Raw genomic sequence first — 12,075 nt, forward strand, 5'->3', positions numbered from 1 at the left:
CAGGGTCTCTTGCACAAAGACAGAATGGGAGAGACAGCTGCAAGAAGTGGACCCAGCTCGGTCTCAAAAGCTGTTCACTTCCTGTTCCACGAAATCACCTGAAGCTGCTTCTCACCACTCAGTGGCTAAGTGTTTCCTTGTATCGGCACTGTGCTGTGGTCGCTGCACAGAGGGTCTGAGTGAGCACATTCGATCTCTATTGCTGGGTTACAATACTACCACAATCCAAGTGGCGTAAGCAACACACCCATTATTCTCTCTGAGGGCCAGGAAAGCAGGCACCACCTATCAGGATCCTTCGCTGCAATCACCAGTGTCAACCAGGGCTGGGGTCTAATCTGAAAGCCGGACTGGGGAAGGACCCACTTCTGAGCCGCAGTGCAATTCCAACACGTGCCACCTGGAGTGAGCACAGCCCTCACAGGTTAGGGGTGCAGTGCCCCACAAGTCTGCCCCTCATGTCAGACACCAGCTGCAGGCTCAGGTCTTCCCCAGCCACCTGCACTTCTGACCAACAGCCAAACATGGTGGTGGTTCCCACTACTACCTCCACTCAGGTTCAATAATTTCCTTGAGCCACTGGAGGAATTCAAGGAAGTGCTATACTTAGGTTACAATTTTATTATATAAAGAATACAAATCAGTACCAGCAGGGCAACTTGCTATGTCTTCAGGATGTGTCCACCCTCCAAGGACATGATGGTGTGCCACCAACCGAAGGCTTTCCAGTCTCCGTGTCCAGCATCTTCTTTGGGATGCCATCATGCAGGCGTGGTTGATTGGATTACTGCCCACGTGACAGAGTCCGTCCCCAGCCTCCCTCTCTTCCCCAGAGGACCAGCTGATAACACCTGGCTCCGGTCCCCAACCTCCTCATCACGTGGTTGGTCTTCCTGGCAGTGATAGGACTGAGTCCTCTCTCTGCATATCACTCTATGTTAATGATACCTTCCACTTGAAAAAATAAATGTTACTTTCTTAGAAGGAGGAAGCAAGTCTGAAGTGGAGACTGAGGAAAGGTTTCCTCATTTGCCCAGTCCCCCAAGGGCCCTCTGCCCCATCGTCCACCCCATTATTGGCAGTTCTTCCTGGTGCCAGAGCTTCTCCTGCTACATCTTGAGGGCCAAGTACACGCACGTTTCGGGGGGCTGCGGCACCTGGGTGGAGGGGACCTCGCGCAGGGCTCTGGTGTTCAGCTCAGCATACGTCACTCCCTGCGGTTCTTCAGCTCTGGACACCTGCGATCCCTCATCCTGCAGGGAAGCGAGAGAAGAGGCCAAGTCTTCCAGGGAGGACTTACTCCATGGGGAGGACTGGGCGGGCACAGTAGCAGTGTGCTAGACGGCTTTCCAGGCCCCTCCCCAGAGCCTCCTACCCCTCAAGCCTTTGCGAGGTTCCCCCTCTTTCTTTTCTTTTTAATCATCACCCAAAGATGTTTTTAATGATTTTTAGAGAGGAAGGGAGAGAGAAAAACATGGATGTGAGCTAGAAACATTGATCCAGTTGCCTCCTGTATGTGCCCCAACCAGGGATCAAACCTGCAACCTAGTGTCTTACATCTATCAAAGGAATGCAGAAAAAAATATATACACCCAAATGACTGCATGTTGTGTCAAAGATGAGCGAATGAAGTACTATGCCTGCTCCCATGCCCACTTCTCCGCTGTCCCTGGCAGTCCCGGGCTCGCTCACGCTGATGAAGCCAGCTTCCATGTGAGGAGCTGCCCTACGGAGAGGCCCCCAGGGCCAGCCAGCGTGGTCTCTGGCCAGCAGTCAGCCAGGAAGTGAGTCCTGGCAGCAGCCACCTGGGTGAGAGTGGAAGCACAGCCTCTCCTGGCGAAGCCCGGTTCAGCCCTGGCCGGCTGCTCCTCACAGCTGTGACCCAGAGGGAGCCACTCAGCGCTCCAGGTCCTCCCCACAGGTGGGCGGAGCGATGGGCTTTAAGCCACTGTGTTCAGGGATGACTTGTTACGCAGCAACAGATCGTTTATACAGTTACCAAAGTGAGTGTTAGTGGGAAACCTTCAGGATTGGTATATCCATAGGGATAGAGCCGGTTAGTTACTGCCAGGGGCTGGGGGAGGGGAGCAGGGAATGGGGCATGACGCTCCAAGGGCGTGAGGGTCCTTTGGGGGAAAATGTCTGGAACTAGATGACGGTGATGTGGCACAACATTGTGAGCTTACCAAATGTCGCTGAATCGTACACGTTGCAACCGTGAATTTTCTGTTATGTGCATTTTGATACCGTTTTTAAAAATTAAATTATAAAAGGGAAAAAATAAGGGTTACTTCTAACATTGCTACTGATAACTGATGCAGGGTCTGCTCTGTGGAGTACAGTGTGGCAAGTGCTTTACAGAGGGATCTTACCATATTTTCATCACGAGGTGGGATTAGTCCTGGCTGGTTGGGCTCAGTGAGTAGAGCGTCAGCCCACAGACTGAAGGGTCCTGGGTTCAGTTCCAGTCAAGGGAACTTAACCATCCCGTTAATCCTATGAGGAAGTGCACCCCCTTAGGGACTGGGAGGCGTCCTCAGCGCCTCATGGGATGGGGGTCCCATGGCCAGAGTCGCACCGATGAGTTCAGACCCGGTTCTCCTGGGATGCAGAGGAAGGGCTGGGGCAGATGAAAGCAAAGGCCCAGACCGTTGACAGAACTAAAGGGGGGCCATGGAGAGCCGGGACTGAGTGAGGGGCTGACGGGAAACTCACCAGGGCGGGAGAGCCACTCTTTGTAGCTGGAGACGCATCTGGAAGAGAGAAGATTCTACCATTTGTTCACTCCCAGCTCCAGGAGTCATGTCTACACACACATGCGCACAGCTACACATGTACTAGTATACTCACATAATGCACATGCGTGCACACACTAATGCAGGTATGCATGAAATATTCACATATACACACTCATGCACACAAATATCCAAACTACTCATGTTCACAAACAACATACAAACCACACAGATACAGGCATGCGTACTCAAACAGTGCACACATTGTACTCGTTCTGAATGTGTACATGTATGTGTTCACATGAATGTGTGCCCAACTACATGTGTAGATACATGCAAACACCCCACATGCCTGCATCCCATACTCCTATACACATTTACAGACACATGGACCACCCCCACCGCCATTTTCTTTCCTGGGTTGATTACCTGTCACTACTTCTTCCATTTTCTTAGAAGAATGGGAGCTGAGAGAGAGAATCGGTGAAGTATTAGAGATCAAGGAAGTTGGGGGGAGAAATCAAGATCCTGTGTGGGAGGAGGTGAGCCGCAGACAAAGTCACCCGTCTCTCCAGCTCCTCCTCCCAGCTCAGACACCCCTCCTCCCCCTCAGGTCTCCAAGTCCTCACATGCTCAGGAAGGTCTTGGGAGCCAGGGAGAAGGAAGTGGTTGGGGACAGCACGGCCATGAGGAAAGAAGCCAAGGAAAGGGCACTGAGTGAGAAGTGGAGGACAGTGCTAAGAAGAGAGAACTTAGAGATCCGGGGTGGTCGTGGGAGCTGGTCTGGGGCACACAACAGGTTGATGTAACAAAGAAGATGAGGTGGCCCAGGGAGCGAGGGAGGACCAGTGAAGTGTTGGCTGATAGGGTTTGAGTGGCCTACCTTTTGGTCGTCTTTTTAAGAGCTGCCCCTGGGGATGAGAAAGGAGGGGAGGGGTGAACGCTGTGGTGTTAGCCTTGTCGTTATGTCTCCCCTTCTGCCCCCCAAAGACTCAGCCCCTGCTCTGACTCACCACAGCAGGTGTATTTGCAGATGAGGAAGGCTGCGAGGAGGAAGAGTAGAGGTACGATGACAATGAGGATGATTTCGGTGGTTCCTGTGAGGGGAGAGCAGAGGAGAGGCCCAGTTGGTTTCCCGAGACCTGTTCTGATGTCTATGTCTACCATTGATTGTGTTCTTGGGACATGGTGGGAACTCACTACACCTCTCATACTCACAAGTATCCCGGGAGAGAGAAAGAATGATGCCCATTTTACAGAGGATCAGAGAGCTGAAAGGTTTTTAAAGGCACCCAACTACTGAGTACCCACAGCTGGGACTCCAGCCCCACCCATCTCGAAAGACGTTGCATTGAACCACAATCTTCTGGCATCACCAGAATATAGAGAAGCATCCACAAGGACGTGCCCAGCAGCAGAGAGCTCTCTGGGAGTCTCATCCCGTGTTTGAAGGACTCTGTATCCCAGGAGGGTCTCTTACCTAGTGTCACTCCTGCCTTCTTGGGAGGCTCTGTATCATCTAGAAGACAGAATTTAAGTTCCAGAACAACCATCACAACATACCATTAGTATGTAATTTTTAAAGTCTATATCCAGAGGTGTACCTATATTGTAAGTGTATTAAAGATGTGCACACAAATGATAACACCAAGGCCAGGGTGGATGTTTCCACCAGAGGGGGCGAGATCACGGGCATGGTGTGGGGAGGAAAAGAGGCCTTCATTTGTGGGAAGAAAGCGACTTGTAGCAAATAGGACTGAATGGGAGAAGTGTCATTCTGGGTGGTGATGCATGACTATCTGTTTCTTTTATTTCTATTCTGTTAGGTAATGTTTTTCCAATTTCCAAAGGAAACAAATAGATCCTACATAATAAAAGCCTAATAGGCAAATCGACTGAAGAGTGGAATGACGTTATAATGACCAGTTGCTATGACACACATTGACCACTAGGGGGAAGATGCTCAATGCAGGAGCTGTCCCGGGCCTACAGGCCCCATGCCAGCTAAGGCAGGTGCCAGTGGCCACTCCCACCAAATCGCCTTGCAGAGGAAGGCAACCAGCAGTGGTGGCCAGGGGTGGGGCTGGTGAATGGGTGGCACCAGGCTGACCAAGGCAGATGCCAGCAGGAGCTCCTCAATCACCCCTCTGGTCATGCCACAGATCACCCTGCTGGTCACCCCATAGTTCAGCCCTGATTGCCAGCCAGGCCAAAGGACCTTACCTGCACAAATATTGTGCACCAGGCATGTAGTATAGTACATTATAATATATAGGAATATGGTATATATTACAATAATTATAATTGAGATAATCTCTCTGTGTGTATATACTGAGTGGGCAGATTATTATGATCTCTGAATGCATAATAATCTGGCCTCTGAGTGTACTTCTCTTGAGTATCTCAATAATTTGATATCAAAGATACTATAAATAATGTACCTGATCAATTTTCCCTTTTGTACTGGCTAATAGAAAGCTCAGGGCAAATAGATTGTTGATCTCCATAAAAAGTCTAGAATATGCCAGAACCGTTTGGCTCAGTGGATAGAGCACCAGTCTGCGGACTCAAGGGTCCCGGGTTCGGTTTCAGTCAAGGGCATGTGCCTTGGTTGTGGGCACATTCCCAGGAGGGAGTGTGCAGGAGGCAGCTGATCGATGTTTCTCTCTCATCGATGTTTCTAGCTCTCTATCCCTCTCCCTTCTTCTCTATAAAAAATCAATAAAATATATATATTTTTTTAAAGTCTAGAATACTTTTGGTACCCATTTGAGATACAAACACTGAGTGGCCAGATTATTATGCGTTCAGAGATCATAATAACATGGCCACTCAGTATCTATGTACATATAATATATATAATAGCTGTGGCTGGTTAGCTCAGTTGGTTAAAGCACATCCCAATATGCCAAGGTTGTGGGTTTAATCCCCAGTCAGGGCACATACAAGAATCAACCAGTGAGGGGGGAAACCAAGATGGCAGCATAGGTAAACACCTAAACTGCTGCCTTGCACAACAATTTCAAAACTACAACTAAAAGACAAAAGGTCTATCACCCAGAACCATGGGAAAGCTGGCTGAGTGGAAATTCTACAACTAGAGGGAAAGAGAAAAGAGTATTGAGACGTGCACAAGCGCTGAAAAGCTGAGGTACAGAGGCTTGCTAACCGGCTGGTGGTGGGTGTTGCTTTTTTCAACCAAAAGGGAGACAAGCTCCCAATTACTCTGAAATCCAATTTCTGGGGAGATGCTGGGGACCAAAACTTACAGGGAGAAGCTCACTGTCTGCCATCAGGTCAGAAAGTGAGGGTGGCTTGCTTGTAGAGCTGTGCGCAGGAATCATTGTTCACTGGGGTGCTAGACACAGGGATGTGGAAACTCACAGACACGAGATAGCTGACTGGCAAGCCATCACTGTTTGCCAAGCCCTAGCCTAGTGACTCCCTGAGACCTCAACCTGCACAATCTGCTCTACATAGCGGCTTTTGCATATGAATGGCCTCCCCTATCAAACTTAACAGCTCCAAAACCTCCAAACCCCAACCAAAGAGGAGAAAACTAGTTTTCGCTGTAGCTCTTGCTGGGTGGCCTCAGACAGTAGCTGACCTGCACCCATTGGAGATCCAGAAGCCAGTGTACCTAATGGTCAGTGTGAGATGACACCAGATTTCAACTCCTCACATCCATAAGTGGCACATTCGGCAGGTGGACTCAGTGAGCACCAAAGCCCCACTGAAACAAGGCCTGCCCCATAAGCATGTCTCCAGTGCAGCTGTTCTTCCATTATAGACACAGCGGGTGACCTGGAGGTCAATTACTCCCAATGAACCAACAGCAATCAAGGCTTAACTACACCAAGACTTTACACTCAGCCCACAAAGGGGTGTACCAAGAGCAACCACCTCGGGTGATTGGAAGCGCACTGTGGAAGCGCACTGACCGCCATGGGGCAGCTCCTGCGTTGAGTGTCTGCCCCCTGGTGGTCAGTACTCGGTTTTGTGACTGGTCCAGTGGTCATTCCACCGTTCAGTCATTGGGCTTTTATTATATAGGATAGCCAAAATACGATAACAGCCTAGGTGTTCATCAATATATGAATGGACAAAGCAGAGGCAGATATATACGTGTGTGTGTGTGTGTGTGTGTGTGTGTGTGTGTGTACACAAAAGCACACTGGAAAATTAATCATGGAATGGAATCCTGCCAATTGTAACAACATGAATGCTAAATGAAATAGAGAAAGACAAACACCATATCATTTCACTTATGTGTGGAATCTAAAAGAACTAAACAAATGAACAAACTAAACAAACAGACTCATAAGATAAAGAAAAACTGATAGTTGTCAGAGGGTTGGGTGATGAGAGTATGGGCAAAAAGGTGGAGGGGATTACGAGGTGCAAACTTGTAGTTATCATATAAGGAAGTCATGGGGATGTAAAGTACAGCATAGGAATGCAGCCAATAATCCCATATAATAAAAGGCCAATAAGCAAATTGTCCCCTCGGGAGTTTGACCGACTGCGAGTTCGACTGCCCTCTATGATGTGCACTGACAGGGAGGCAGCACAGAATGGAGGAAGGCCCTGATCAGCCCTGATTGCCTGCCAAGCCTAGGGACCATACCCATGCACGAATTTTGTGCATCGGGCCTCTTAGTATCATCATAACTTTGTATGGTGGCAGATATATAGTGGACTTTTTGTGGTGATCACTTAGTAGGGCATATAAATGTGAAATCTCACTATGTTGTACACTTGAAACTAATACATTGTATATCAAATATAATTTAAAAGCGCTTTATAGCAGTAGCCAGTTGACAAGTGGTTCAAACATCAGCCCAAGGACTGAAGGTCCCAGGTTTGACTCTAGTTGAGATCATGGAGTTGCAGGCTCAATCCCTAGCCCTGGTCGGAGTGTGTGCTGGAGGCAACCAATCAATGTCTCTCTCTCACATCGATGTTTCTCTCTGTGTGTCTTCCTCTCTCTTCCACTCGCTCTAAAAATCAATGGAGGAAAATATCCTTAGGTGAGGATTAACACAAAAGCCTTTTTAAATAAAAACAAAAGAGCTTTACATTCCAGAATTTTTAAAAGTGGTTAAAATGGTAACTCTCATATTATGCCACAATTTTTTTTAATCATTCCTTTAAAAAAAAAAAACAGTCCAGGCAGGAAATGAAAACCTCCACTTGGTTGAGCTAAAAGCATGAATGGTGGAGAATGAAAATGAAACACATCTTTCCAGAGGCCTCTGTGTATGTCCGGGAAAGGTATTTCCAAGGCTCTTTCCTATTCTCCCTCCCATCTACCTTCTTTCTGGAGTCTTCTACTGTATAACTCTAGGATGCATTATTCACACTTCAGTCTAAATGAGGGTGGCCTGCCAGGCAGGGACTTTGTGGTTAGATCTTATTTTCCTGTAGGGCCAGCTATCACAGATACCCCCAGCCCACTATCTTGTCATTCTCCACTATTCACTCTCCCTCTGTTAGCAGAAGTTCCCGTCCATTCCTCCACGAAATCCTGGCCCTGACTTCCTCTCCCCACATGACTTTCCCAAGCCCCAGAGTCCTTCCTCTGATGTACTCCAGGTGGCAGAACTTCCACTGGCAGATAACCCAGCCATCGTCCCCGTGATGGTCAAAACCTTACCTGTCATCGAGATTGTGAGCTTATCACTGGGCTGTGAGGACCAGAAAGGGACCTTCGTTTGGTAGTACACACAGCTGTAGTTCCCAGTGTCATTGACTGTCACATTGGGAAGGGAGAAGTCTGTCTCCATTCTAACTGGACCCTGGAGCTTTATGGGTGTTGAAGTTCCTTCCTTAAGTAGAGCAAATATGTAAGGTTCAATCACATGCCTGGGCTGCTGACACTGCAGAGTCACGTTTTCTCCTGCAGTCACCTCACCCCTGTGGTGGGCATGGAGGGAAGGTTTGGGAAAATTTCCTGTAAGAGAAGGAAGCTCAGAAGTCACAGGCAAAAACCTTGTTTCCTGGCAGGCCCCCAGGGAGTGTGGGAAGTGACAGACACCTGACCTCACCCTCTTTCTGCTCTGACTCCAGGAAGGAGATGTCCCAGCAGCCCTGGGTGAAGGCAGGGCCCTCAGCTCTGCTCCTGTTCTTCTCCATCTCACCTCCCCACATTGGAGGGGTGACCCCTGCTCCTCTCTAATTCTCTGGATCTCCCCCTCATCCCTGTGCTAGGGAGATGGTGTGTCATTCTGAGCACCCGTCCTCACCTGTCACCAGTAGGAGAAGTACGTCACTGGGCGGTGACCTTATGAAGGGGCTCTCTGTGATATAGTATTCACAAGTGTACTCTCCAGCATCACTGGATTTTAGGTCAGTGAGGTGAAACTCTGCCAGGCCCTCTGGAGATGGCGAGATCTTCAAAGCATTATTGTTCTTTCTGAAAGTAAACTTGACCTCCTGGATAGGAGTGGAGCATCGCAGTGTCACATGACTGGTGGCAGGAACCATCCAGCTGGGCGAGGCCTGGAGGGAGGGCCTGGGAAGTGACCCTGGAAGGAAGCAGAGCCCAGGCTGGACTTGATTCACTCACCTGCTCTTCTGAAGAAAGAGGAGAGCTGAGGGGATTTGGAGTGAAGGAGAAGGAAGGCTCCTTTAGAAACACTCACCATCTCTTCTTGGGTCATGGCCAGCACACAGCCCTGCAAAGGAACCATCATGAGACAGAAGCTCCTGCCTGGAGCCCATGTCATCACTCGGCCCTGATGGCTGAGGGACTCTCTCAGGGGCTGGTGATGGCAGCCAGGCATCTGGGATTCCTCCCTTTTCCCACACTGGGCTCTGCTCTGCTCCATGGTCCTCCATCAGACCTCCCAGAGGTTCTCCAAGCTGTGCTCACCCCCCATGGCTCCAAGATCTTTCCACCTTCCACAAAACTCCACAAACCCACCTGTTCTCATCGCTCCTGAACCACTCTTGGCTTACCATTTCTGTTAGTGTCTGTGTTATGTTTTCTAGATCCCTCAGTCTTGTGTGGGAGACTGTAATCATGAGACAGATCAGGGAAGCATGGTCACTGCATCTAACCCTGTCCACCCTTCCTTCCAGAATCATTTTTAGGCCACATTTAGAGAGTTTCTTTTAAAAGACATTTTTCTTTCTTTTTTATACCAAGCAACAAATACAACAAACATGGTTGCTTTTCCCCCCCAGTATTTTTGTTTTTAAAAGGAGACTTCCAGTGAGCCCTGTCTGGTTATTCCCAGTGGTTAGAGCATCTGCCTACGAACCGAAGCATCACAGGTTCAATTCCTGGTCAAGGGTACAATCCCTGGCCCCGGTCAGGGCGTGTGCAGGAGGCAACCAGTGATGTATCTCAACTCTTTCACCTCTCTCTTTTTCTCTCTTTCCCTCTCTCCCTCTTTTTCTCTCTCGCTCCCACCCTCCCTCTCTTCTCTCTTCCACTCTATCTCTAAAGATCAGTGGAAAAAATACCTTGGGTGAGGATTTTTAAAGAAACATAGAGACTTCCAAGTGAAAGTGATTATGTCCATCTCGGACCATAACTAGCTTCCTTAAGTGCCACACGCATGGTACACTTTTGCCTGAGTGCTAAATTTACCTGAAAATTAAAATTAATATGCCTGAGTAGAAATATTATTGTAATGAAGATATTGGTTTAACAAGGAGTTTAATAAACCATGTATTGCTGAGAACAGAAATTTCCTCTGTTCTGTATGAACAGCTTGGCGTTTCAGGGGAGGGTGGAATGAGAAGTTACCAGGCTTTTTCTACAAGCACATGGATACGGCAAGAAAATTGAATCTGTGGGGTGAAAAGGCAAGGGAGTGACGGTGCCTAAACACTGGGAGGAAATGTCCCGTCGGAGGACCACAGAAAACGGACAGAGGACAAGGGCAGAGAGCAGACACCTGTGGATACCTGCCCTCCCAGAGGCTGCACCTGGGAGGCAAAAGACAGTGGGAAGGAATGGGAGAGAGAGACAGACAGACATCTAAGTGAGAGGCACATCACCTGGTTGCCTCCCACATTAACCCCAACTGGAGGGCCAGAAGCTAACCCGCAACACAGGAACCTGCCTTTGACAGAGAATCAGAACTGCAACCCTTTGGTGCTCAGGCCAATGCTGTAACCACTGAGACCACACTCACCAGGGCTAAGCCCCTTTGTTCACATGAAGGAGGAAAGTTTAGCGTTTGGTATCACACCTCTGTCACTGACTCTAAAACAGTGTTCCTCCATGGGCTCACACTTGACATGAACAACAAAGACAAGAATTCTCAACATTTCCCACCTCTCCTGTTTATTACTTTTTAGAGTAACCTTTATTTTTTTGGTAAGTGACTGCATTATTAGTTAATCTTTTAAAAAATATATATTTTATTGATTTTTTTTACAGAGAGGAAGGGAGAGGGATAGAGAGTTAGAAACATTGATGAGAGAGAAACATCAATCAGCTGCTTCTTGCACACCCTCTACTGGGGATGTGCCCACAACCAAGGCACATGCCCTTGACCGGAATTGAGCCTGGGACTCTTCAGTCCGCAGGCCAATGCTCTATCCATTGAGCCACAGTGGTTTTGGCGATATTAGTTAGTCTTGCTACATTATTTCAACTAAGTACATTGATTTGAAGAGAAAGAGTTGACTCAGGGCCAATAGTTATTAATCACAGCAAGGTGTAGGCATGGAGCATCATCATGACTGTGGAACACTCATTCCCATCCTGAGAAACACATGATTCATAAGTGGCCATAAAGCCTGCAGCCTGGGTCTCAACGTGTGAAGCAATCAATAAATAGAAGGCAGTGTTATTCCTGTTGTATTCTCTACATTTTTCAGTCAGTCCACCCTTGTCTCAAATCCCAGTATACCAATCCTAAGAAACTTACCAAATAAGAGGAGAGAGAGGAATCCAGCCAGCATACTGAGCCTGCCGCTGGATTCAAGGACTCGTTTTCAGTTTAAAACCGCAGGAGGAAGGAAAGCTTGATGTGGGTGGTGGCACCTTTGCTCCAGCCCATTTCTTCCTTCCCTTCACGTAACTCACAGGTTTGATGTTGCAAGCACATTCTTCTTTTTTTAAAATTTAAAATTTTTATTATTTTTAAAACATACATTTTATTGATTTTTCACAGAGAGGAAGGGAGAGGGACAGAGAATTAGAAACATCGATGAGAGAGAATCACCGACCAGCCGCCTCCTGCACACCCCCTCCTGTACACCCCCCAGGAGTCCCAGTCATGCCAGCACCAAGGAACATGCCCGTGACCAGAATCGAACCCAGGACCCCCCAGTCCACAGGCTGACGCTCCATCCACTGAGCCAAACTGGTCTTGGCACA

The 12,075-nt window shown here is 48.3% G+C and overlaps 1 protein-coding gene across 2 annotated transcripts in view; it reads right to left on the minus strand.

The window, feature by feature from the left end:
• Positions 1-456: 456 nt before the first annotated feature.
• The window catches only part of LOC311633399 (T-cell-interacting, activating receptor on myeloid cells protein 1-like), a 40,276-nt gene continuing 28,657 nt past the window's right edge, over positions 457-12,075 (minus strand). Inside the window, exons 5-12 of one of the 2 annotated variants that reach the window (XM_084906044.1) lie at positions 8,981-9,262; positions 8,392-8,688; positions 4,216-4,254; positions 3,749-3,832; positions 3,619-3,646; positions 3,165-3,202; positions 2,716-2,753; positions 457-1,253 (exon numbers count right to left, since the gene is read on the minus strand). In XM_084906044.1, coding sequence (XP_084762170.1) covers positions 1,110-1,253; positions 2,716-2,753; positions 3,165-3,202; positions 3,619-3,646; positions 3,749-3,832; positions 4,216-4,254; positions 8,392-8,688; positions 8,981-9,262 — 950 coding nt within the window. In that variant the 3' untranslated portion in view covers positions 457-1,109. The remainder of the gene's footprint in view (positions 1,254-2,715; positions 2,754-3,164; positions 3,203-3,618; positions 3,647-3,748; positions 3,833-4,215; positions 4,255-8,391; positions 8,689-8,980; positions 9,263-12,075) is intronic. The other variant, XR_014796971.1, reaches the window with a different exon arrangement.

This window comes from Pipistrellus hanaki (assembly GCF_964339955.1).
Source record: "Pipistrellus hanaki genome assembly, chromosome: 15".
Lineage (NCBI taxonomy): Eukaryota > Metazoa > Chordata > Mammalia > Chiroptera > Vespertilionidae > Pipistrellus > Pipistrellus hanaki.